This window comes from Cervus canadensis, chromosome 8, assembly GCF_019320065.1.
Source record: "Cervus canadensis isolate Bull #8, Minnesota chromosome 8, ASM1932006v1, whole genome shotgun sequence".
NCBI classification, from domain to species: domain Eukaryota; kingdom Metazoa; phylum Chordata; class Mammalia; order Artiodactyla; family Cervidae; genus Cervus; species Cervus canadensis.
In genome coordinates, this window is record NC_057393.1 from 70,636,749 (window position 1) to 70,661,913 (window position 25,165).

The 25,165-nt window shown below is 35.1% G+C and overlaps 1 protein-coding gene across 4 annotated transcripts in view; it reads left to right on the forward strand.

Moving 5' to 3' along the window:
* The window catches only part of CTNNA3 (catenin alpha 3), a 1,829,362-nt gene that overhangs the window by 1,311,369 nt on the left and 492,828 nt on the right, over window positions 1-25,165 (forward strand). For all 4 annotated transcript variants that reach the window (XM_043476813.1, XM_043476816.1, XM_043476814.1 and 1 more), the window contains one exon: window positions 19,718-19,918. In XM_043476813.1, the coding sequence (XP_043332748.1) occupies window positions 19,718-19,918 (201 nt within the window). The remainder of the gene's footprint in view (window positions 1-19,717; window positions 19,919-25,165) is intronic.

The window sequence follows — 25,165 nt, forward strand, 5'->3', positions numbered from 1 at the left end:
GATTGGATGGTCTGACAGTGGAAGTTTAGAATTGAAAGGAGAATAAGTAGTGTAGGCAAATTGAGCTGTTTGCACTTTTAAAAAACATCTCATATCTTTATTTATGATCTTGAAGATTTTATTTTTCTGCTTTTTATTTAGACTTAGCATAAAAACACTGTGTGTCTGTTTCACATTTTTACCTGTTTACCTCATTACTATCAGCAATTTTTGCTGTCATTTTCCCTTTCTTCCTCATTTTATTAACATTGATTTCATTATAGTCCCTCCACTAGCTTTCCCGACTGTGATCTTTATTATATGAATGTGTGTGCCATGTGCTACTGTCTTTCATCATGTTTGAATCTTGGCAAAATTTTCTTTTAACTTCAGTACTTTGTAACTAGATTGTACTGGTCCCATGGAATTATTGTAATTGTTGGACATGACTGCTATCCATGCCAATTTGTACTTTGGAACTTTCTGTATGATACAAAACTTGTTCCTGAGCACAGAAGTAGGAAAAAAGAACTAAGTTTTTCTTATGTTTAAATAGAAAGTTTTAAAATTTCTATACCTCTCTTTTCCTTTATCCAATCTAAGCTGAACTAAGATGTCCACACACAAATAGCATGGATGGTACTTTGCACATTGTAAACAGGCACCTAAAAACAATTAAATTGTGCAAAGAAAAAAAAAAACAAACCTGCAATGTGGGAGACCAGAATTTCATCCCTGGGTCAGGAAGATCCCCTGGAGAAGGAAATGGCAACCCACTCCAGTACTCTTGCCTGGAAAATCCCATGGAGGGAGGAGCCTGGTGGGCTACAGTCCAGGGAGTCCCAAAGAGTTGGACACGGCTGAGAGACTTCACTTTGGACTTTCAACAATAAATGAGTACCTAATTAAATAATATTTCTGAGTTGGTTATGTAACACAACATTCTCCCAATAAAACATCTTTTGAACAATCTTTCATTTTTTTATATGCGTATCATGCTAGCAATGAATAGAACAGAATATCAGTTACTTGTCTTCAGACTCTCATAGTTGGAGACATTATGACTGCTGATCATATACATATCATTTTGATAGGAAAACTACTACACCTCTACTTTCACAGTCATCAAGGAACATGTAAATACACAATGAACTTAAAAAAGACCCAGACATACTCATTTGATCAATCTGATCTCAGTGGAACAATCCATGGTATCAATATATAATGCAATGATATACGAACAAAAAGAAGTGCACCATAGGGAGAAAGGAAATGGTCTAATCACTCTTACTCATGTCTGACACTAATCACATTTCTTGTAGTTATTTGTTTACATGCTTATTTATGTCATTAGACTGTGAATTCTTTTGAAGCAGAGACAGTAACTTATTTATCTTGTCATCTCCTTTACCTGGCAAAATATCTAGTTGTAGAAACTCTAAATAATCATTGTATAAAGGAGTTTTTAAAATACCTGCCTACAACTATTACTGGTTTTCAGGCAGAAAGAGAGCAAAAGTAATCCTAGAAAAAATAATGGTGTTAAGGTTTATTGGCGGCATCAGGTGTATATTTGACCTCAGCAATATATATTAACAGTTGGTGGTATGCTGAGTTATCTAAATTTTACCTATTGAAGTCTGCTCTTTAATAACATTGTTAATTAAAAAGAGAGCATGATTTAAAATGATAATCATTAAAATGATGACATATATTGTGACATATAGTATTATTTTACAAAAAATAAATGCTTTACAAAAAATAAAAATTATCCGTAATACAGCTACCTATTAAAAGCTACTGTTAGGAGCTTGAAAATGTCTTTCCAGATTTTTCTGGATAGGTGTGTAATGATACACTATATTATAAACAAATATATAAACATATTTTATAAAAATGCTATTTAAATAGATATAAAGCCTGATTTTTCCACTAAAATTATCACATAAGCATCCTTTTATGCAATTTTATAAACTTCATAAATTTTTAAAACATTTCAACAAATGCTCACCAATGTTTAGTGTCCATTATAAAACAAACTCATTGACATTTATTTCGATCATTAACTGTAGTTTAAATTTTATTCTGACATAAATTCATAAATCTACATATGTACAGGAGGGCATTTTGGTTTACTAGAAAAGGAATTTCTTTGAGAGTAATGATTTTGGGACTGTCATTTTCTGACCTCACTCTACCAATCCATTGCATATATCAAAGAGTAAATTTATTTCTCTAAAATGTTTAATAGCTATTCCAGTGATTTGTTGTTTGCCATTGCTAAACTGCTCATAAATATTTCTGTATCTGTCACAGAAAGGAATTTTAAAGGGCGCTTTTGCCTTTTAATTAGTTAGGTTTTCCATAGCATTTCCATAAACTGGGTCTGTTTACAAGGTGTTAATACATGTCATCAACTTTAGATATCACTATCATGTGGATACCCAACTTATAATTAAGGTGAAAACCTTATAATCATTCCATTGAAATTTTAATTCATCTAGTTTCACTTAGAGATCTGAATACTTTTAAAATTAAGTTCTGTAAATTGCATTGTTAATTATTTTTTCCAAATTACATCTTACCTATTAGGAGAAAAAAGAAAACAAACAAACAAACTAGATCTAACCAAGAGATTTTTAGTATTCTTTTAATATCTGAATAAATCATTTTTTATTCAATAACATTTTGGATTCAGTTTATTTTTCAGAGTTAAATTAGAAAATCAAATTACAGCATATAAACGCATAATACAACAAGAAAAAGAGAACTCTTTAGAGAAAAATTATGACACTATTGACATTGGGAAAGAGTATAGAGGTTAAAGGCAGGTTAAAGTTGGATCCATTACAGAATTTTCTAGATTGCATTGTAAGAACTTCATGAAGATATTCCATGGAGAAGTAAATAATAAACACAGACTCTTTTTTATAAATAAGTTCATTTGTATCATTTTTTAAAGATTTTGCATTTAAATGCTATCATATGATATTTCTCTTTCTCTGACTTACTTTACTCAGTGTGATAATCTCAAAATCCATGTATGTTGCTGCAAATTGCATTATTTCATTCTTTATAATAGCTGAGTAATATTCCATTGTGTATATGTACCACATCTTCTTTATTGATTTCTCTGTTGATGAACATTTGGGTTACTTCTATGTCTTGGCTGTTGTAAATAGCACTGCAATGAAGATTGGAGTGTATATATCCTTTGGATTATGTTCTTCACTGGATATATGCCCAGGAATGAGATCGCAGGATCAGACTTAGGAAAAGAACTTATGTCCACAAAAAGTGGTGAAGTGTTGGGGAAGGGATAGTCAGGGAGTTTGAGATTGACATGTACACACTGCTATTTTTTAAAATTTTACTTATTTATTTATTATTTTTGACTGTGCTGGATCTTCATTGCTGCGAAGGCTTTCTCTAGTTGCAGCAAGCAGGGGCTCCTCTCTAATTTCAGTGGGTGGGCTTCTCATTGCAGAGTCTTCTCCTGCTGCAAAGCAGAGGCTCTAGGACACAGAGGCTTCAGTAGTTGTGACACATGGGCTCAGTAGTTGTGGATCCTGGGATCCTAGGTTTAGTAGTTCTGGCACATGAATTTATTTGCATGTGGGATCTTCCCAGACCAGAGATCAAAACCGTGCCTTCTGCATTGGCAGGTGGATTCTTTATCACTGAGCCACCAGGGAAGCCCCGTACCACTATTTTTAAAATGGATAAGTGATAGGACCTACTACTGTATAGCACAGGAAATTCTGCTCAATACTCCATAACAACCCAATTGGGAAAAGAATTTGAAAAAGAATAGATATGTGTATATGTGTAACTGAATCACTGTACTGTATACTTGAAACTAACACAACATTGTTAATCAACTGTTGAGTTCAGTTCAGTTCAGTCGCTCAGTCGTGTCCGACTCTTTGCGACCCCATGAATCACAGCACGCCAGGCCTCCCTGTCCATCACCAACTCCCGGAGTTTACCCAGACTCATGCCCATCGAGTCAGTGATGCCATCCAGCCATCTCATCCTCTGTTGTCCCCTTCTCCTCCTGCCCCCAACCCCTCCCACCATCAGGGTCTTTTCCAATGAGTCAACTCTTTTCATGAGGTGGCCAAAGTATTGGAGTTTCAGCTTCAACATCAGTCCTTCCAGTGAACACCCAGGACTGATCTCCTTCAGGATGGACTGGTTGGATCTCCTTGCAGTCCAAGGGACTCTCAAGAGTCTTCTCCAACACCATAGTTCAAAACCATCAATTTTTTGGCTCTCAGCTTTCTTCACAGTCCAACTCTCACATCCATACATGACCACTGGAAAAATCATAACCTTGACCAGACGAACCTTTGTTGGCAAAGTAATGTCTCTGCTTTTTAATATGCTATCTAGGTTGGTCATAACTTGCCCAATCAACTGTACTCCAATATAAAATAAAAAAAAAGTTTAAAAAAATAGACACAGACACCTTAGAAATCTGAGTTGATATGAAGTATATCTCATTCCCTGGAAGATAGTACCTATATATTATAAGCAGTATGTTTTGGGTGCTCAGTCACTCAGTCGTGTCTGACTCTTTGTGGCCCAAAGGACTGTAGCCAGCCAGGCTCCTTTGTCCATAGAATTTTCTAGGTGAGAAAACTGGAGTGGGTTGCCAATTCCTACTCCAGGGGATCTTCCCAACCCAGGGATTAAACTCACATCTCTTGTGTCTTGTCTGCTGCATTGACAGGTGGATTTTTACTACTAGCACCACTTGGGAAGCATATGTTTTACCCTTCACTTTTTATCAGTCCTTATAATTTACTGTCCAATTACTTGTAGTTTTGTAGTGATATCAATATTGTTTAAAAAAAATCATGCTGATCCAGAATATTTTGTGAATAACACCAATTTGGGGATTGGAAATCACACCTTGTATTTGCTTCTAACCTCGTGGTCTTATCCACATGCATGGCAAATTCCATATTTTAATAAGTTCCATGAAACAGTTATTAATGACTGAGAAAGAGAATTTATTTCATGAAGTCTACTTTGTAAATTTTTGTGCATCTGAGAGCCAAATATAAGAGAAATATAAAGTTCAACCAAAGAACATTGTGACTGAGTTTAAAATAAATGTTCTGACTAGGAAAATGAACTTCCCTAAGGTGTATATCCAATAACAGCCTTATCCTTTTTAATTGTTACCCTCGTTTTTTCTTTTTAATTATTACCCCCTTCTTTTCTTTTTAATATGAAAAATGTTTTTAGAAAGTGATTGAAGCAATCAAATTACATACTTAATATTCTGGAAAAATAAGGAAAGAAAGAAATACATATTATTTACATTTATTTTTCCAGGTTACAGACCATTCATTTGTTAATCATTTTTTTCTGTATATTTGCCACTTTATGTACTTTATTCTTTGAGTTTCTGTCCTACTATATGTTTCATATACCTCAAGGAAGTCATTAAAAATAGTTCAGGATTTCTTCTCTCTGTGCCCAAAATTAAAAACTTCACAGTTAGACACCCAAGTTGTTCTGCATTTTGAACTATAAGCAAGGAATATTACCCAAATGAGTACTGACTGTTTTCCTTACAAGAGTCTCCAGCAACAAAGGCATGCAACTTTAGCATCCAATGTGCAGAAACTGAATGGTTTTATTGCATAATATGGGAGAATTGCTCACTACTGTCTGTTCCTGCTGACAGTCCTGATGTTCAGTCTGGTAATATCCTCAAAGCTAATTTTTTTTTTTTTTAACTCAGTACTTCGATATTAGATGTTAATGCGTTCCTGGTCTATGGGAGGAGAAGCAATGGGACAATTAAGCAAGAATTCAGTCTAGGGGGAGTCAGTGCAAGAAAGTAAGGATTGAATGAGAAAACCTAAGGTTTGGTTTACTTTTTCTGTCTGTTTTGTCAAGATAAATGAAGCATAAAATGCAATAACCTGGACTTTTGCTTTGACATCAGAATAGCCGAAAGGCTGAGGCATTAAACTGCATTTGCTAATTTCTTCTTCTATGGCTATCTTCTCCGTTCATGTCTCTAGAATGCTTCAGGTTCCCCTTTTCATGGAATTCTCCAGGCGAGAGTACTAGAGCAGGTACTCTTCTCCAGGGGATCTTACCAACCCAGGGATCGAACCTGGGTCTCCCACATTGCAGGCAGATTCTTTACCATCTGAGCCAATAGGGAAGCTAATGTCTCTATACAGATCCCAAATATTGACATTAGTAGAGCACTGGCCATGTGAGCTTTATAGAATTAAAAGTATCCCTCTAAATATGCTTAGATTATATTTCATTCCCAACTAGAATTAATGTGAAAACTTATTAATGCATTCAGTTATATAATAGTATAACAAACTTTTACAACAGTTTTATAAAATTTAGAAAATATTTTAAGTCTACAATTTCTCCTTCCCATTGTACATTTAAGTTAGCTGAATAATATAATTATATAATTACTCTATTTTAAAGTCAGATGAGAACCTAGCATTTCTAAGACCTTAGTAAGTGAGACAAACTTGATTTTGAGTTATGGCTCAATTAATGTAACTATGAATTCTGGAAAGATGCATTTCTGCTCAAAGACTTGATTTCTTCATCTTTAAAACTGATAGGTAAGGTGGTACAGCTACTTTGGAAGGCAGTTTGGCAGTTTCTAAGAAAGCTAAAAGCATACTCAACATATGATCTAGAAATCACACTCCTTGGTAATTACCAAAATGAAATGAAAACTTACATCCATACAAAAACATGCACACAGATGTTTATAGCAGCCCTTTTTCATAATTGCTAAAACCTGGATGCAATCAAAATGTCCTTCAGTAGGTGAATGAATAAATAAACTGTGGCATATCCCAGCAAAGGAATATTATCCAGTTTTAAAAAGAAATGAGCCAGCAAGCCATGGAGGAAGCTTGTATATATTGCTAAATGAAAGAAGCCAATCTGAGAAAGATACATACTGCATGATTCCAATTATGTGACATTCTGAAGAGGCAAAACTATGGAGACAGTAAAAATATCAGTGGTTGCCAGGGGTTAGGGGGATAGGTGAATGGTTAGAGTAATTCTTAGGGCACTGCAGCTGTTCTGCATGATACTATGGTGGTGGATACATGTCATTATACATTTGTTCAGATCCAAGGACGGTAAAATAAAAAGAGTGAACTCTAATGTATCAAACTATGAACATTGGGTGATAATGATGTGTCAGTGTGGATTCATGGACTATAAAAAATATACTACTCTGGTTGAGTATGTTGATATTGGGGAGACTGTGGATACAGGGTAAGTAGGAACTTTCATACTTCCTACTCAATGTTACTATGAATGTAAAACTTCCCTTAAAAATAAGGTTTATTAATTTAAAAAAATGTAAATAAGAGACCTATTCCTTAGGATTGTTATAAGAATTTGATGAAATAATGTGCATGTGTTCCTTAGCATGTACACATTATGGAAAACAGGCTTTCCAGAATTATTTGTTAAAAAGCAAATTGGTGATCAGAGATGTTACTGTGTAAAAGCTAAGAAAGAGTTAGGGAAAGGATCAAATTTTTTTCTTGGTTGTATTCTTGGAAAGTTGGAGAATGTTCAAAACTACTGCTACATTAATTGTAGATATTTGTAAATTATGAATGATATTGAGTATGTAAGATTGAACATTAATAGTTTTCTTCCAGTTTAGAAACTGAACACAGTGCTTTTTAAAGGTCTAAAGTGGACTTGGCACGGAATACTGAATGTCTGAAGAATCTCCTTTGTTGTTAGAATTGTTGACCCAATATTTATTTATTAACTATAGTTTACATTAGGGTTCACTCTGTGTTATAAATTTTATGAATTTTATAAATGTAATGATGACATGTATCCATCATGACAGTATCATACAGAATAGTTTAACTATGCTGAAAATCCCCTGTGTTACATCGATTCATTCCTCTCTTTTTACCAATAAAACCCTGGCAATCACTGAATTTTTTTTTTTTTTCTGTCCCTAGTTTTAGCCTTTTCCAATATGGCATATAGCTGAAATACTACAGTATGTAACCTTTTCGTATTGACTTAATTCATTATTAATATGTATTTAAATTTCCCCCATGTCTTTTTGTAGCTTGATATTGAATAGCTGATTTGTTTTCATTGCTGTTTAATTTTTCATTGCTGTTTAATATTCCATTGTATCAATGTATATCAGTTTCCTTATCCATTCTACTGTTGACAGAGAATGGTTGCTTGCAAGTTTTGGTAATTATAAGCCAAACTTCAATAAATATTCATGTGAAGGTTTTGTGTAGATGTAAGCTTTCAACTCATTTGAGTAAATACCAAGGACATTGAGTAAATACCACAACTGCTAGATCATATGTTAAGAGCTTGTTAGGTCTTATTAAAAAAAAAAAAATACCAAATTGGCTTTCAAAGTGGCCATACAGTTTTGCATTTCCAATAGCAATGAATTAGAGTTCCTGTTGCTCCAAAATCTCTCAGCACTTGGTATCTCAGGGTTCTGAATTTTGGTCATTCTAATAGTTGTGCAGTTTTAATTGCATATCTCACTGTTTTAATTGCAGTTCCCTGATGATATGTAATGTTAAGCCTATTTTCATATGCTTATTTCTCATCTGTATGTTTTCTTTGGGTGTCTGGTCGTATCTTATTCTAACATTTTTAGATATTTTTGTTTTATTTTTATTTTTGAATTTTAAGAATTCTTTGTAGATTTAGAATACCAGTCCTTTGGCAGATGTATTTTGCATTTCCCCCCCCAATCTGTGGCTTGCCTTTTCATTCACTTAACAGTGCCTTTCACAGAGCAGATGTTTCAAATTTTTGTTAAGTCCACTTTGTTAATTTTTCTTTCTTTCTTTTCTTTTCTTTTTTTTTTTTACTTTTGGTGTAGTATTTAAAAAGTCATTTCTAAATTCAAAGTTAACCTAGATTTTCTCCTAGGAGTTTTAAAGTTTTGCATCTTACATGTAGATTTATGATGCCACATTTAATTTGTCATTCACATTTTTCCCCTGGATAGAAAAACTACTTGAAAAATTAGTAGCTACCAAGACAAAATACACAATGTATAATTTTTAAAAATCGAAAGCAAGATTTTTACAGATTTAAAGTGTTATAAGTTTATTATTGGGAGACACAATAATGCTTGTTTAAAGAGAATTGAATAAAGAAGGAATGGCTAAATAAAATATCTTAGAGAAAAACTGGCTAATGGTCTGACAGAGTAGTAAAAATGTAAGCTTTAGGGTATTGTTTTCCATAAAAATTATTCCCATCTCTGTCAAACATTTATTTGCATTCATATGGGCCAAGAATTACTGGCTTTGCTATCTCTTTTAAACAAATTGAGCATCTACAGAATTGTAAAATTTCCTAACCAATAGTAAATAGCGGGTGGAAAAAAGATACACACTGATGGAGTATTAGATGTCTGCCAGGTGTGCTTGGCTCTCAATGTCTGAGGACAAGCAGGAGTACCTTTTGCCTGTTTTTAAGCTTTTAACTAGTCTTTACTTCACAAAGAAAACTGTTATAACAGCCTACTTAAGACTTATGAAAAGAAATATGAAAGTTTCAGTGGCTTTCTGTGTATGTTTTATTTCTATAGAATTATATCTGCATAAATTCTTCAGAATTCCTTTAAGTATAGTTTGGTAAAGAACTAGTTTGGGAATAACAATCTTTATGTTCCTTTTGATTGCTGTCAGAAGTGTGTCAAGTAAGTTGAGCTGGTTCAGGTCCAATGAAGAATAAATGGCTTATAGTGAAATTGAGCAAACTTTAAAATTTAACAAACTGATAAAGACTAACAAAACTTGATGATAAAATGATAAGATGAAAGGATAATTTTGACAATTATCTTTGGGGAAGAATAAAAGATGATGAAAGAAAGTAATTCTTAACAGTATTTTATAATAACTATAAATTGAGTAAAATTTTCAAAAATTGTAAATCAGTATATTCTAAACCTGCAACTTATATAATATTTTACATCAAATATACTTAAATTAAAATTTTTAAAAAATCAGAAAGTAATTCTTCCTGGTTATTGGATTGTAAACCTTTCACAGACAGGGATTTGCCTATTTATCTTCTATATAATCTACATTTTCTAACACATCATAATACTTAGTCTCAGGAAAGGAGATAGAGGAAGGTTTTAAGGATGTAGAAAAGGGATGCAAAATTTCAAAAGGTTTTGCATTTAGCTACATACATGTTCTTTATTCTCAAAATAGCACTTGCCTAAATCTTTATGTAGGATATTAGTTAATTTGGAGAACAATTTTCAAGATCAAATCTTACTAAAAAGATATTTTGGCCACCTTTAGGTAGATACACAAACAGCAATTTAACATATGCTGGTGTTTTCCATTGGCTTTTTAGCTTCATGTGTTTTGTTAAAACAGAAAATAAAATTATTGTGTAGTTGCCTATGTAACGAATTTTAAATTTACAGGTATAGATCCAAGTGTGCAAATATGGAAACTTATTTTCTTGTAATTAAAATTAGTTAAATCTCTGAGCTCATGTACAATGGGCTGCTAATCTTTATCTTGCCAATAATAGAATTCTAACCTCTTTTGGCTTAAAACACAGTCTCTTTAGAATAAAAGTTTTCTCTTTATTAAAATATTCTTTTCTCTCTTCTTCTCAGAATTTTGTTTTACATATGCATTTATCAGGGGAAGAAACAGTTGGTGGTATATTATTCCCCATTCAATGGATTATAGCAAAGACACTCTACCTCTTTAGGTTTTGCCATTGATCTATTCAAAGCCCAGCTTTGGGAATTAAAAGAAAGCAACTTTTACCTCTCAATGGACATGAGTTTGAGCAAGCTCTGGGAGGTGGTGAAGGACAGGGAAACTTGGTGTGCTGCAGTCCATGGGGCTGTAAAGAGTCAGACACGACTGAGCAACTGAACAACAACCCCTCAACTAAGTATGGCTTTTGCAAAAGAAATGTGCTTCCACTTTAGGTCTGTTCTTTGGACTATGGATTTATACAATTCTGCTTTAGAGGTTAAAAGTCAATAAATTAACTTCTCACTGGATTTTGTTTGTTTCTACTCTCCCTGAGGCAAGTTCTATCTTTGTAGAAAACTGAAGAATTAAAAATCATAGAAAGCATTTATATGTATTTCAAAATTTTATTGTGGCTATACTTGCTGCAGTGACTAGAGATGGAATCACCCAGAGAAGTCTGCAACAAATGAAATAACTTGTCATCTAAGATCAGTTCCTTTATTGCCCTGTTTATTACTGTTTTCCAGCAAAACAGAAATCACCCTTTGCATCTCAGAATAGCTATAAAATGAGCAATAGAAATTGCTAGTAGTTCAGCAATTCTATGCTCTTAAAATAATGTGCTTCAGGATTTTCAGTAATACTAGGACATTTCATCACTCACCCCAAATCAAATGTTAAGCTGACACCCTGAAGCGATTAAGACATATTTTCAACCAATCCTTCAAAATGTATAATACAGTTGACCTTTGAAAAACATGGGTTTGAACTGCACAGGTCCACTTACACAAGGATAATTTTCAATAGTAAACATCACAGTACTACACCGTCTGGGGCTTGTCGAATCTGCAGAGGAACTGGGGATATGGGGACTCAGCTACAAGTTATATACCAGTTAACCCCAATATTGTTCAAGGGTCAACAGTTGCTGAATATACTTGTTTTATAATAACATTTTCTTTCCTTTAAACTTCATTGTAAAAATTACATAATTGTTGAGTTCAGGTATGCCTGTAATTGAGAAAAAAGTAAATTTGGAAGTGGAATTCCTAATGATTTTCATATGTCTAAAGAGCTTCCCTGGTGGTTTAGTGGTAAAGTATCTGCCTGCTAATGCAGGAGATATACATTGGATCCCTGGGAGGTGAAGATCCTCTGAAGAAATAAATGGCAGGCCACTCCAATATTCTTGCCTGGAAAATCCCATGGACAGAGGAGCCTGGAGGGCTTCAGTCCATGGGGTCACAAAAGTCGGACATGGCTAAATGACTAAACAACAACAACAACAACTAAAGAGTAAACAACTAAAGACTAAACAACAACAACAAAAGAGTAAACTCATTCCAACAGCAAAGACTTAAGACATATCAGTAGAAAGTTTTTTACAGCGTATTTGGTGTTTTATTTCCTTGCTAGAGATGTGGGGTTATAAAGCTAGACCTAAAGCATTCAGCTATCATGAAGGCCTTTTTAATTACTTAAATTCACCTGAAATATGACTAGTAAAGAAATAATTGTTTTTAAGAAATTAGCTTAATGTTTAGTTATTGTGTATGTGGGAGGTGCCCATTCTTTTTTTTTCTTTTTCTGGCACTCTATGTTTAGCATTTCAGGCAAATAATTGTTGCTGGCATTTTGTGAAACATTCAGCATAATGGTAAAGTGTCACAATAATGGAAATCTTGCAAAAACCTTTCTTAATGTTTCTGTGCTATATTTAATATTAGTAATTCAAAAGATCATTTAGTCATCGTCTCCAATGTTCTCAATATAACTGCTTCAGAGAAACTCTGTTACATGCCTCTTGTCATTTATTTCCCTTATTTTACATTTATATTTTCATGTAAGGTTTTTATTTTCATATCTGACTCTACCTCTATAATTCTTCACCATAATTAACACCACGGCTTTTGACTGTGTTGCTCAATCTAAAGCAATAACCACACAAACTTCTATAAGGCCAAGAAAAAAAGAATCAGAAAAATTCACTATATTTTTTATTCTCTGCTTAAAGTAATAAAATAATTTGTAAGTATATATTGCCTTGTTTTATAGAAAAAGTGAACATTTAATCATTGTTAGTGAATATCCTTTGTGCATTTTTCCTGTGCAAAATCATAGAAAAAAATAGTTCATGACAGCTATGATATCACCTTTAATTAAACAGAAATTACTGAGTTTATTAGATCATTAATCTTCTAAGAATGAGCAATGTTTTTTCTTTCCTAAATATCTTTTCACTTTCATAGAACTGAGCAAAAACAGCTCTGCAATCTAAAATTAAGCAACCATAGTGAATACAGATTAAACATTTATTGAGTACATATATGTTGTTTGCTTTTTATTTTTTTAAATCTTACCAGCATACTTGAAAAGTAACAGTTTCTTAATGTGTCATTAAAGGGTGCATCTGTGGATTTCTTAAAAACTGGTAATTATTATTCCTTCCACATTTATACTTGTACTTCAGTTCCAGGGGAAACATGATGGTGATGATACACATGTGCTTTCTGTTGAGATGGGACTGTGCCTGGATTTATTATAAGCCTTAATGACACATTCATAACTGAATGCTACAAATTAGGTTAAAACTCCAGTGAATTTATAATGAAGGTTTTCAGTACTTAATCTTTTTTATTCAAATGAACTTACTGCCCTTAATATTGGTTAAATTGACTAAATTTAAGGCTACAGAAATGTGTCTAACAATGTTTATAACCCATAATTTAGGATTTAGACAAAATAATTTACTATCCCCAGGTGCATCTTATAAGAAGAATTCATTCATTCATTCAATAGACATTATCCTGACAGATGCCCTGTACTGTGCCAAGGGCTAGATACCTCAAGGAATAAGATAAAATTCCTGCACTTGTATTTATTTGCCAGTCTACTGGAGAAATAGTTTCATTTGTACATCATTAAAACACAGAAAGAAACTCTAATGAAAACATGTAAACTATTTTATGTGAAACCCAAACATCATGGAACTGAATTTGCCTGTCCTGAGGCAGGGCATTTAACTAGTGTTTTAAAAGAATATTATGAGCAAGCAGGCCAGAGGGGATTGGCAATTGTGATATTATGATTTGGAATAAGAAGTACGTATCAGTCAGTCTCTCCCATCAGGAAGCTTCCATAAGCCTCTTATCCTTCTCTATCAGAGGGTAGACATACTGAAAACCACAATCATAGAAAACTAACCAATCTGATCACATGGACCACAGCCTTGTCTAACTCAATGAAACTATGAGTCATGCTGTGTAGGGCCACCCAAGACGGCCTGGTCATGGTGGAGAGTTCTGACAAAACGTGGTCCACTGGAGAAGGGATTGGCACGCCACTTCAATATTCTTGCCTTGGGAATCCCATGAACAGTAGGAAAGAGCAAAAGAACAGGACACTGAGAGATGAACTCCCCAGGTCAGTAGGTGCCCAATATGCTACTGGAGATCAGTGGAGAAATAACTTCAGAAAGAATGAAGGGACGGAGCCAAAGCAGAAAAAAAAAAAAAAAAAAAAAAGACCCAGCTGTGGGTGTGACTGGTGATGGAAGTAAAGTCCATCATAGGACTTTATTGGCAATATTGCATAGGAACCTGGAACGTTAGATCCATGAATCAAGGCAAATTGGAAGAGATCAAACAGGAGATGGCAAGAGTGAACATTAACATGTTAGGAATCAGCTAACTAAAATGGACAGGAATGGGTGAATTTAACTCACATGATCATTATATCTACTACTGTGGACAAGAACCCCTTAGAAGAAATGGAGTATCCATCATAGTCAACAACAGTCCGAAATGCAGTACTTGGATGCAATCTTAAAAACGACAGAATGACCTCTGTTCATTTCCAATGCAAGCCATTCAATATCACAGTAACCCAAGTCTATGCCCTGACCAATAATGCTGAAAACCTGAAGTTGAATGGTTCTATGAAGACCTACAAGATCTTCTAGAACTAACACCCAAAAAAAATGTCCTCTTCATTATAGGGGACTGGAATATAAAAGTAGGAAGCGAATAAATACCTGGAGTAATGGGCAAATTTCCCCTTGGAGTACAGAATAAAGCAGGGCAAAGGCTAATAGCGTTGTGCCAAAAGAAGGCACAGGTCATAACAAACACCCTCTTCCAATAACACAAGAGAAGACTCTACACATGGGCATCACCAGATGGTCAACACTGAAATCAGATTGATCGTATTCTTTGCAGCCAAAGATGGAGAAGCTCTATACAGTCAACAAAAGCAAGATCGGGATCTGACTGTGGCTCAGATCATGAACTCCTTAACTCTGCCAAAGTCAGACTTAAATTGAGGAAAGTAGGGAAAACCACTAGACAAATCAGGTATGACCTAAATCAAATCCCTTATGACTATACAGTGGAACTGAGAAATAGATTTAAGGGACTAGATCTGATAGAATGCCTGATGAACTATGGACAGAGGTTCATGACATTGTACAGGAGGGAGTGATCAAGACCATCCCCAAGGAAAAGAAATGCAAAAAGACAAGTGGCTGTCTGAGGAGGCTTTGCAAACAACTATGAAAAGAAGAGAAGCAAAAGGCAAAGAAGGAAAGGGAAGATATACCCATTTGAATGCAGAGTTCCAAAGAATAGCAAGGAGAGATAAGAAAGACTTCCTCAGTGATCAATGCAAAGAAATAGAGGAAAACAATAGAATGGGAAAGACTAGAGATCTCTTCAAGATTTAGAAATAACAAGGGAACTTTTTATGCAGAGATGGGCACAATAAAGGACAGAAATGATATGGACCTAACAGAAGCAAAAGTTGTTAGGAACAGGTGGAAAAAATACACAGAAGAACTACACAGAAAATATCTTCATGACCCAGATAATCATGATGGTGTGATCACTCACCTAGAGACAGACATCCTGGAATGCGAAATCAAGTGTGCCTTAGGAAGCATCACTAGGAACAAGGCTAGTGGAGATGATGGAATTCCAGTTGAGCTATTTCAAATCCTAAAAGATGATGTTGTTAAAGTGCTGTACTCAATATGCCAGCAAATCTAGAAATCTCAGCAGTGGCCACAGGACTGGAAAAGTTAAGTTTTCATTCCAATCCCAAAGAAAGGGAATCCCAAAGATGCTCAAACTACTGCACAATTGCATGCATCTCACACGCTAGCAAAGTAATGCTCAAATTTCTCCAAGCCAGGCTTCAATAGTACGTGAACCGTGAACTTCCAGATGTTCAAGCTGCATTGTGTAAAGGCAGAGGGACCAGAGATCAAATTGCCAACATCCTCTGGATCATCGAAAAAGCAAGAGAGTTCCAGAAAAACATCTATTTCTGCTTTATTGACTCTGCCAAAGCCTTTGACTGTGTGAATCACAACATTCTGTGGAAAATTCTTTAAGAGATGGGAATACCAGACCACCTACCTTCCTCCTAGAAATCTGTATCCAGGTCAAGAAGCAACAGAACTGGACATGGAACAACAGACTGGTCAAATCGGGAATGGAGTACATCAAGGCTGTATATTGTCACCCTGCTTATTTAACTTATATGAAGAGAACATCATGTGAAATGCCAGGCTGGATGAAGTGCAAGCTGAAATCAAGATTGCTGAGAGAAATATTAATAACTTCAGATATGCAGATGACACTACCCTTATGGCAGAAAGTGAAGAACTAAATAGCCTCTTGATACAAGTTAAAGAATAGAGTGAAAAAGTTGGCTTAAAACTCAACATTCAGAAAACTAAGATCATGGCATCTGGTCCCATCACTTCACAGCAAATAGATGGGGAAACAGTGACTTTATTGTTTGGGGCTCCAAAATCACTGCAGATGGTGACTGCAGCCATGAAATAAAGGACCTCACTCCTTTAGGAAAAGTTATGACCAACCTAGACAGCATATTAAAAAGAAGAGACATTACTTTTCCGACAAAGGTCCATTTAGTCAAAGCTATGGTTTTTCCAGTAGTCAAGTATGGATGTGAGTGGACTGTATAAAAACCTGAGCACCGGAGAACTGATGCTTTTGGTGCCGGTGAAGACTCTTCAGAGTCCTTTGAACAGCAAGGTGGTCCAACCAGTCCATCCTAAAGGAAATCAGTCCTGAATATTCATTGGAAGACTGATGCTGGATCTGAAACTCCAATATTTTGGCCACCTGATGTGAAGAACCAACTCATTGGGAAAGACCCTGATTCTGGGAAAGATTGAAGTCAGGAGGAAAAGGGGACAACAGAGGATGAGATGGTTGGGGGCATCACCGACTCAATAGATATGAGTTGGTGATGGACAGGGAGGCCTGGCCTACTGTAGTCCATGGGGTCACAAAGATTTGGACAGGACTGAGAGACTGAACTGACTGATTTGGTATTTTCCTATTTCTGGCACAAAGGTCCTAAAACCCTTGGAATGCAGTAAGTGATAAGAGCAATAAAGGTGTCTTTAGTTATGTTAATGAAGTGATTTTGAGGAACGACCCCCCAAGGATAGAGGCTGAATGACAGGGCAACCCACCAAGTGAGTAGAGGGTTTCAGTTCCTCCTCTTTACTTCTGGGGAGGGAAGAGCAGCTGGAGGCTGAATTGATTTCCAATGGCCAATGATTTAATTAATCAAGCCTATGAAATAGAGCCTCCATAAAATCCCCAAATGATGGGGTTTAGAGAGCGTCCAGGTTGGTGAACCCATGGAGACCTGGGGAAAGTGATGTTCCTGGAGAGGGCATGGAAACTCTGTCTCTCCCTATCCTTCCTCTCTGTTTCTCTTCCATCTGGCCATTCCTGAGTTATAAAAGCTACATCTAGTCAGTGAAATGTTTCTCTGAGTTTTTTCAGCTACTCTAGTAAATTAATCATGCCTGAAAAGGAGGTTGTGGGAACCTCTGATTTATAGTCAATTAGTCAGAAATACATGTAGCAACCTCAACTTGGATGGGTGTCTGAAGTCTGAGGACGGGGTCATGGGAACCTTTAGTTTGTAGCAGTTAGTCAGAAGCAGAGGTAAAACTTATGATTGTTGTCTGTAGTAGGGGTGTACAGTGGTAGTCTTGTGAGACCAAACCCTTAACCTGTGGAATCTGATGCTATCTCCAGATGTGTGTGTGTGTGTGTGTGTGTGTGTGTGTGTTTGTGTTAGTAGCTCAGTTGTGTCTGACTCTTTGTGACTCCCTGGGCTGTAGCACTCCTGTATGCCAGGCTCCTCTGTCCATGGAATTCTCCAGGCAAGAATATTGGAGTGGGTTGTCATTCCCTTCTCCAGGGCATCTTCTGGACCAAGGGATTGAACCTGGGTCTCCTGCTTTGCAGACAGATCCTTTACTGTCTGAGCCACCTGGAAAGAACACATCTCCAGGTAGATAGTGTTGAAATTGAGTTGAATTCCAGATCACCCAGTTGGTGTACAGAGAGTTGCTAGTTGGTGTGGAAAAGCGTACATACACAAACACGTATATAGACCCAAGTGAAGTTGGGTCTAGAAACCCAAAAGAGCCGTCTTGGTCAAGGTTCTGGTATGCTCACTGGCACAGAGGCTTGAAAAATTATGGCAGGTGTGGAAAATTATAAAATAAATATAACTGAAGCCTAAGAGGCCTGCAGAGGATTAGTAGACATCAAGTCTTAGAAGTTCACTGGGGACCATATTCTTTGATAGTTGGGATTTTATGCTTTGCACAATAGGAGGAAGGTGTGACTCTGCAAAGAAATAGCCTTATGAATGTCTGTCTTGTGTAGCCTATCTGCAGAAAATCGGCAAGTCCAAAGAGGAGAGAGAAAGTGAGAAAGTTAACAATATGTTATGGAATTACTGAGGCCTTTTTTGTTGTAGTTGTTTTCTGTGCATGTTTTAAAGTAATAGAGGCTTAAAATATTTTGGGTGGGGATTCATTTAATAAAGACAGAAACCATTATTTTAATATCCTTTTAATTTCTTAGAAATATCATTGCCCATGCTTGTTGATATCCCACATGTTTACTCAGCTCCACTCATTAGTTTTGTCTGGGAGCATTAATCATTTTATAGGAGAAAGAAAATCACATTGTTGTACTATACTAATAACTCTCTGCTGTCTTCATGCACTAATCATGCAAAAAAGGAAGGAGGGAAAGAAGTCTGGAGCTACTCTTTAGAGTGAGCAAGTTTCTCTGGGATTCATTTTCTTCAAGTCAATCAATCTTCATAAAGCCCTTTTTATATATGAGTCTTTTCACAGTTGTAGTGAGGTTGCTGCTTTACAATATAAAATTTATATATTTCACAGTTTTCATCATTTCCTAATTTATAAGTTTTCTATAGTTGTATTAAATAGCTTACATCAATGAATAGTAGTTGAATGGAATGCTGTAGTTTTATCTTTCTCTATGTTTAGTATAGTTTGATAATCTGCATAATGTTGCTTTAATTAGAATTCTGTTCCATCATTATATATTTTATTTTGTTTTAATATAGAATCTTCCCTTAATTTCCATTTATAAACCATTCAAATCTAAAATCTAATCTATTGGAATCAGAATCTAAAATCAGATACAATCTATAAGAATTGATGATAAAAATGCAAAGTTTTTATTTTACGAGTTGTGCTTTTTAAAAAAGGAATAAGCAGAATTGTCTGTATTTTTTCTTCTCAGTTGTCAATGCCCTTCATTCCCAATGTGTACCTTGTGTGCAACCAGAAATTAACATGAATTACAGTAGTGGTGCTAGTGGGAAGGAACACTCCTGTCAGTGCAGGAGACTTAAGAGACACAGGTTCAATTCCTGGGTCGGGAAGATCCCCTGGAGGAGGGCATGGCAACCCACTCTAGTATTCTTGCCTGGAGAATCCCATGGACAGAGGAGCCTGGCGGGCTACAGTCCATAGCGTCAAACAGAGTTGGACAAAATTGAAGTGACATAGCACGCACGCACACACAGTATGCTAGATTTGTGTGGTTAAAAAAACAAAATGAAACAAACCCACTAAACTAATTTGATCTGTTTACTTACAGAGAGCCATATCTTAGAAGATGTCAACAAATGTATCATAGCCTTGAGAGACCAGGACGCTGATAATCTAGACCGAGCTGCAGGTGCTATCAGAGGACGGGCAGCAAGAGTTGCTCACATTGTCACAGGTGAAATGGACAGTTATGAGCCAGGGGCTTACACGGAAGGTGTGATGAGAAATGTGAACTTTCTGACAAGCACTGGTAAGTCTCTGCCCTTAATAACAGTGGCTCTCTTCCCAATATTTGCATGTACATTGCTACCAAATATTCTTCCATATGGAAAGAAAATCTCAGTCTGTGTGGTTTGCTTGGAAATAGATTGCTGTTATCTGATAGGTGCTTAAATCCTGTGGTCATGTGATTTTAAATTTACCTCTGGGGAGTAAATATATTCATCAGAGAAAAAAAAACTTTTTATAAATATATGCATTCTATAAATTACTCACAGCCTTTAGCCATGTATGAATGTTTATTAATGTTAGAGCTATTAGGACATATAATTAGGCCAGATGTGATAAGTATGTTATAGTTTCCAAGTCCTCTTTTAGCTGTACAATTGATGCCCCAGGTTTTTGTTTACTTAAGCAGAGCAAACGTGTCCTATGTCTCCAGAGAAATGCTTTCTGCCTTATTTCCCAGTCTCTGCAAAACACCACCACTTTGTTCTTTCACATAATCTTTGATTACTTAAGAAATATGGATCCAAGATTTTGTTTTGGTTGTGGCACCCAAGTTAATATTTTCTGAAATCAACAAGTAAATGCTTAGTTTCTGAATCACACATTAAATGGCAGTCTTATTTTAGCACTGTTAAGAAACTTGCAGAAAATTCAAAGAAGCATTTGAATTCATATGAATTCAGAAACAATGGATGCAATTTAAATGAGGACAACCAACTATTTTTATGTCATTATGGCAGTAGTTTTACTTGCAAAAAATTCCTTAGGATCTGTGAAAACCTCAGGTTGATTTTTTTTTTATTAATTACTTCATAGCATGAGGTGATCATGGACCCATGATTCCTAAAATATTTGAAATTCTTTACTTAAATCATTGGTTCTCCCTAGAGAATTGTTCTTCATGTTAAATATAGGATATATTAAATTTGAATGTACATACTTATTTTGTGAAAACAGTAGAAGGAATGAAGATGGGTGATTTGGGTAGAGAGTAAGCTGCTCCTTGAAATTATTTAACAAACATAAGCTTTCTTAACCTTCACTGGGGGTAGTTCTGAAGAACTGTACCACAAGGTAAGCTTAGTAAAGCCTGTAGGAAACTGATGATTAGCGTTGCTCTTTTTCTAGCATGTTGATACAGAAATTATTAATGAATCTTGATGGATAGTTTCCTCATTATGTCTTTAAAAATATTTCTAAAGCAATGAAACGCTTAAGATATACTAAGGAAAGAGGAAGGAGGTGTATTTGCAACCCTTGATAATGATATTTCTAATACTAATTCCTCAAAAGTCCCTAGTGTCACAAATAGGGTACACGGTAGTTGCTTTATCAATGAGGTGTGCTTAAGGATATAATTGTGTTAGAGTAGTTCAGCATCTCTTCCCTAAAATTAAATTTAATTGGTTCTTTCTCATTGGTCAAAATCAAGTACAGCATTATATGTTTTTTTTTTTTTTTTCTACCTTCTGGGAATAGAATTGTAAGTAAAAAGAGTAATGCATCAGTGGTTCCCTTTTCAGTCAAGTGAAAACTGTTGTATAGGAAATTAATTAGGTAAAGTCTACCAAGATTGTGTCTACATCTTGCTTCTGTTTTGTAATCATATTGGTAATGTGTTGTGAACACATTCTTATATTCATAATGCCTGTCTGAGGTACTAAATTTATAGTTTCATTCTCCATAGTGTGGAGTCCATCTCTGCATATGCAAAGAAGTGGAAGTGAAATTCTGAAGTGTCCACAGTGTGAAATGTGTTGTGGGAACACTCATTCATAATGAATTTTTATCATCTGAAATCAGAAAAGAAAAATGAAACAAAGTTATTTACACATTTAATTATAATTTTTTCAATACCTCTATGATTTATAATGATCTTACAAGATAACTAACCAATATAGCAGCATTATCACTCACTCAGAAGAGCGAGAAATTCTTTTTTCTCTAATTAGTTGTGTGTAACTTTAATTGAAATATTCTCCAGGTAAATTATGTCCTGTGTCCCAAATACAATAAATATAAAATAATCCTGAGTTATTCTGTGTAAGTTATATCTTCTTATTAACATAAGAATATAGTTTATGACCTTCCAATTTTGTCATTTTAGTTTTCTAGATAATTTTTGGCTTATCTTAAAAAGCTTCTCATTTTGGTTTTATATGTCTAATTCCAAACTTTTCTGCAAACAGCATTCCTTGAAATTTATCAAAAGCATGCCTCACTAAAGGGAATTCTGAGCAATAAATTCGTTGAAAATGCTAATTAGATCAGTTTGATCTTAACTAAAGCTGAAATATGTGAGGATTTTCTCTCCCAGAGGGATATTGTCTATGAAAAATACTTCCAACTATTCTATCCTCCGCAATTAAGTAACAGAAGATGTTCATCTTTGTTCACATCTGCTCATAACTTGGGCTTATTATTTATAAATAATCATCAAATTAAGTAATTTGAAATGTCATGTTTTATGTTATGAAGCCTTAATAGTTCATATTTTAGTGAGTGAATGGTCTGCATATGTGGCCTGCTTTTCTCTTTCTTTCCTTTTTTATACAGTTCTCAGATCTTAACACTTTTTTTCTGAAAATAACTTAATAAGGAGCTATTGTGAATTGTTTTTATTACTGAGACTTTCTTATCTTTGCACACTCTGCATTTAAAGTACTCACATCTATGATGAAACCTAAGCCATACTTAACTAAATCACAAAACATGTTTTTGGAACATTGCACCTTTGCTTTAATCAGACTTTGTGGCTCATTAGCACATTTTCAAGATTTGATACTCTTCTAAGTGTTTTCTCAGCATTAGGAAGCCCTGTTACATTTCAGGAATTTGCATTGCTCTTAAAATCTAGCAGCTGGTTTTCAGTGTAACACAGGCAACATCTGGAGGCTACATTTCATTCAGACAGAGGTGGAATATTGTAATCTCCAAGAGAAATATTTTATTCTACCCAATTCTGCCCTGTTACTAAGATCCTCTACCTGTCAGGAATTCCTGAGAGGAGAGAGAAAATATGAGCTTTTTTGTTAAATAACAAGTCACTGGATTGCAGTGTGAAAGCTTAGAAGTTACATTTTTAACATCAATTTCAACTCTTTCACACTAGGTTGGGAAAAAACCTAAACCAAGCGTGAATTAACATAATATTTTTTTGAGTGACTTATGAACTATCAATTCAAAAACTGACTAGACCCAAAGCATCTATTGCAAACACTCAAACCCCACCTGGCTTCAAAGTCAGCCAGGCTCGTGGACTAAGACACAACAGGCACGCAAATGAACCTGACCAAGACATCATGGTGGCATCCAATGTTGGCACCTAGTGGTGCTGGCAAATAAAGGGTCACTTATCAAGCACTCCTTCAGGCCCAACTTGAATCCTTTCCCTGTTAGCATGGAGAAGAGTCTTATAGCTGCAGTTTTTCTTCTTAAAGGCAAATGAGATAGTTGAATTCAGATCCAATAAATATCTCCAAATTTTTGTTGTAAATTTTTCTTGTTACCAGGATAAACAACAGATAGACTTCAAAGATGAATTTATCTAGAAAAACATTTTAAAAACTTTAATAGCAGTCAGGAATTCTTATCAATCCCCTTTCCTTTAATAGATTTCATATACAAATCACTGGCATTGTTGGTGCCTAGTTAAAACATGCTACTTTCCTTATGTTGCATCTATGTTCTGTAACCTTAAATGGCCATCAGATATAATGCAAAAGCTTTAGTTCCAGCCGTCCTTACCCTTTATAGTTCAGCAGAGTTTAAAAATCAATGGGCAAAAAAATAAATAAATAAATAAATTAATTAATTAAAAAATCAATGGGCCACATATTAGATGTGACCCAGGGAAGTCTTATGTGTCTAAGTAGGTTTTGACCAACAAAATTTTGTTTTATCTTAAGAATTGTTTTCTAATTTATTTATATATATTCTAATTTATATATACATTCTAATTCATACACACACACACATATATATATTTATATGCACATGTCCTCCCTGGTAGCCCCATTGGCAGAGAGTCTACCTGAAATACAGGAGACCACCTGCCAGTGCAAGAGAGGCGGGAACGATCCCTGGGTCAGGAAGATCCCCTGGAGAAGGAAATGGCAGCCCACTCCAGTATTCTTGCCTGGGAAGTCCCATGGACAGAGGAGCCTGGAGGGCTACAGTCCCTGGGCTCTCAAAAGTTCGATACAATTTAGTGACTAAACCACCACCACTACTACTATGTATGTATTTCTAATTTATATGTATATTTATTTATAACATATAAAATAAATATAATTTATATATAATAATAAATATATTATATAATATATAACAAATACATTTCTAAAATTTATTTTTTATATTTATGTATAAAATTACTTATGAATATATATAGTTATACATTTCTAATTTATACATATATAGTTTCAATTTAATGACACATTGTAACAAATGGGAGGGTCTAGCAACATTAGAGCAGAGTTTACTATAGGAATGATAATGGCTCTAGATAATGGCTAGAACCTAGTGGTGTCTTTCTTTTGGTTGAACCGGAGCCAGAGTATCCTTTACTATCTTTCATAATATGCTCAGACTGCTTTGCTCACTTAATTTGTCTGCCTGAATTTTTCAGGCAATGAATTTACTTGAACATGAATTTCTATTTTTTCTCTTCCTAAATTGGGCCAAAACCACCTTGTACTCTAGACTGGTGCTTTCACAATCACATGGGCATGCCAGGATTATTTCTGCCTTTAGATCTTGTTCATGCCATACCTGTAATTTTGAATACCCATACCCCTTATTTATCATGTTAAATTTTATCCTCCTTTTATGAAACAGCTCATACCTCCATATCCCCTAGAAATCTTTCTTTACTTCCTCTGAAAAAAGTGCTGGTCTTGGTCTCATGTGCTGTAGATTTTAAAGGACTTGCCACTCAGTTACATTGTTCCAGTCAGCTATATGTTATGAACTCTTCAAATGTATTCATATAGAAATGACTTTTCTCTCTAAACAGAAGTTAAACTATAGGAGAAAAGAAAACTTGTGTCATTTCTGTATGCATCTCTCCCATAGCCTACTATATAGTGTCTTGCAGGTGTTAGATTAAAACAAAACAGAACCAAAAATCTCTTGAATTGAACCTATATGCTTGTGCTAATTCTGTTCTAGGAGTGAAACACTTTTTTCTTCTCTGTCGTCCCTCAAAACTTATAATTATTCTGTGTAACTTTCTCAAATGCCACCACCTTTGCACAGGAGCTTCTCA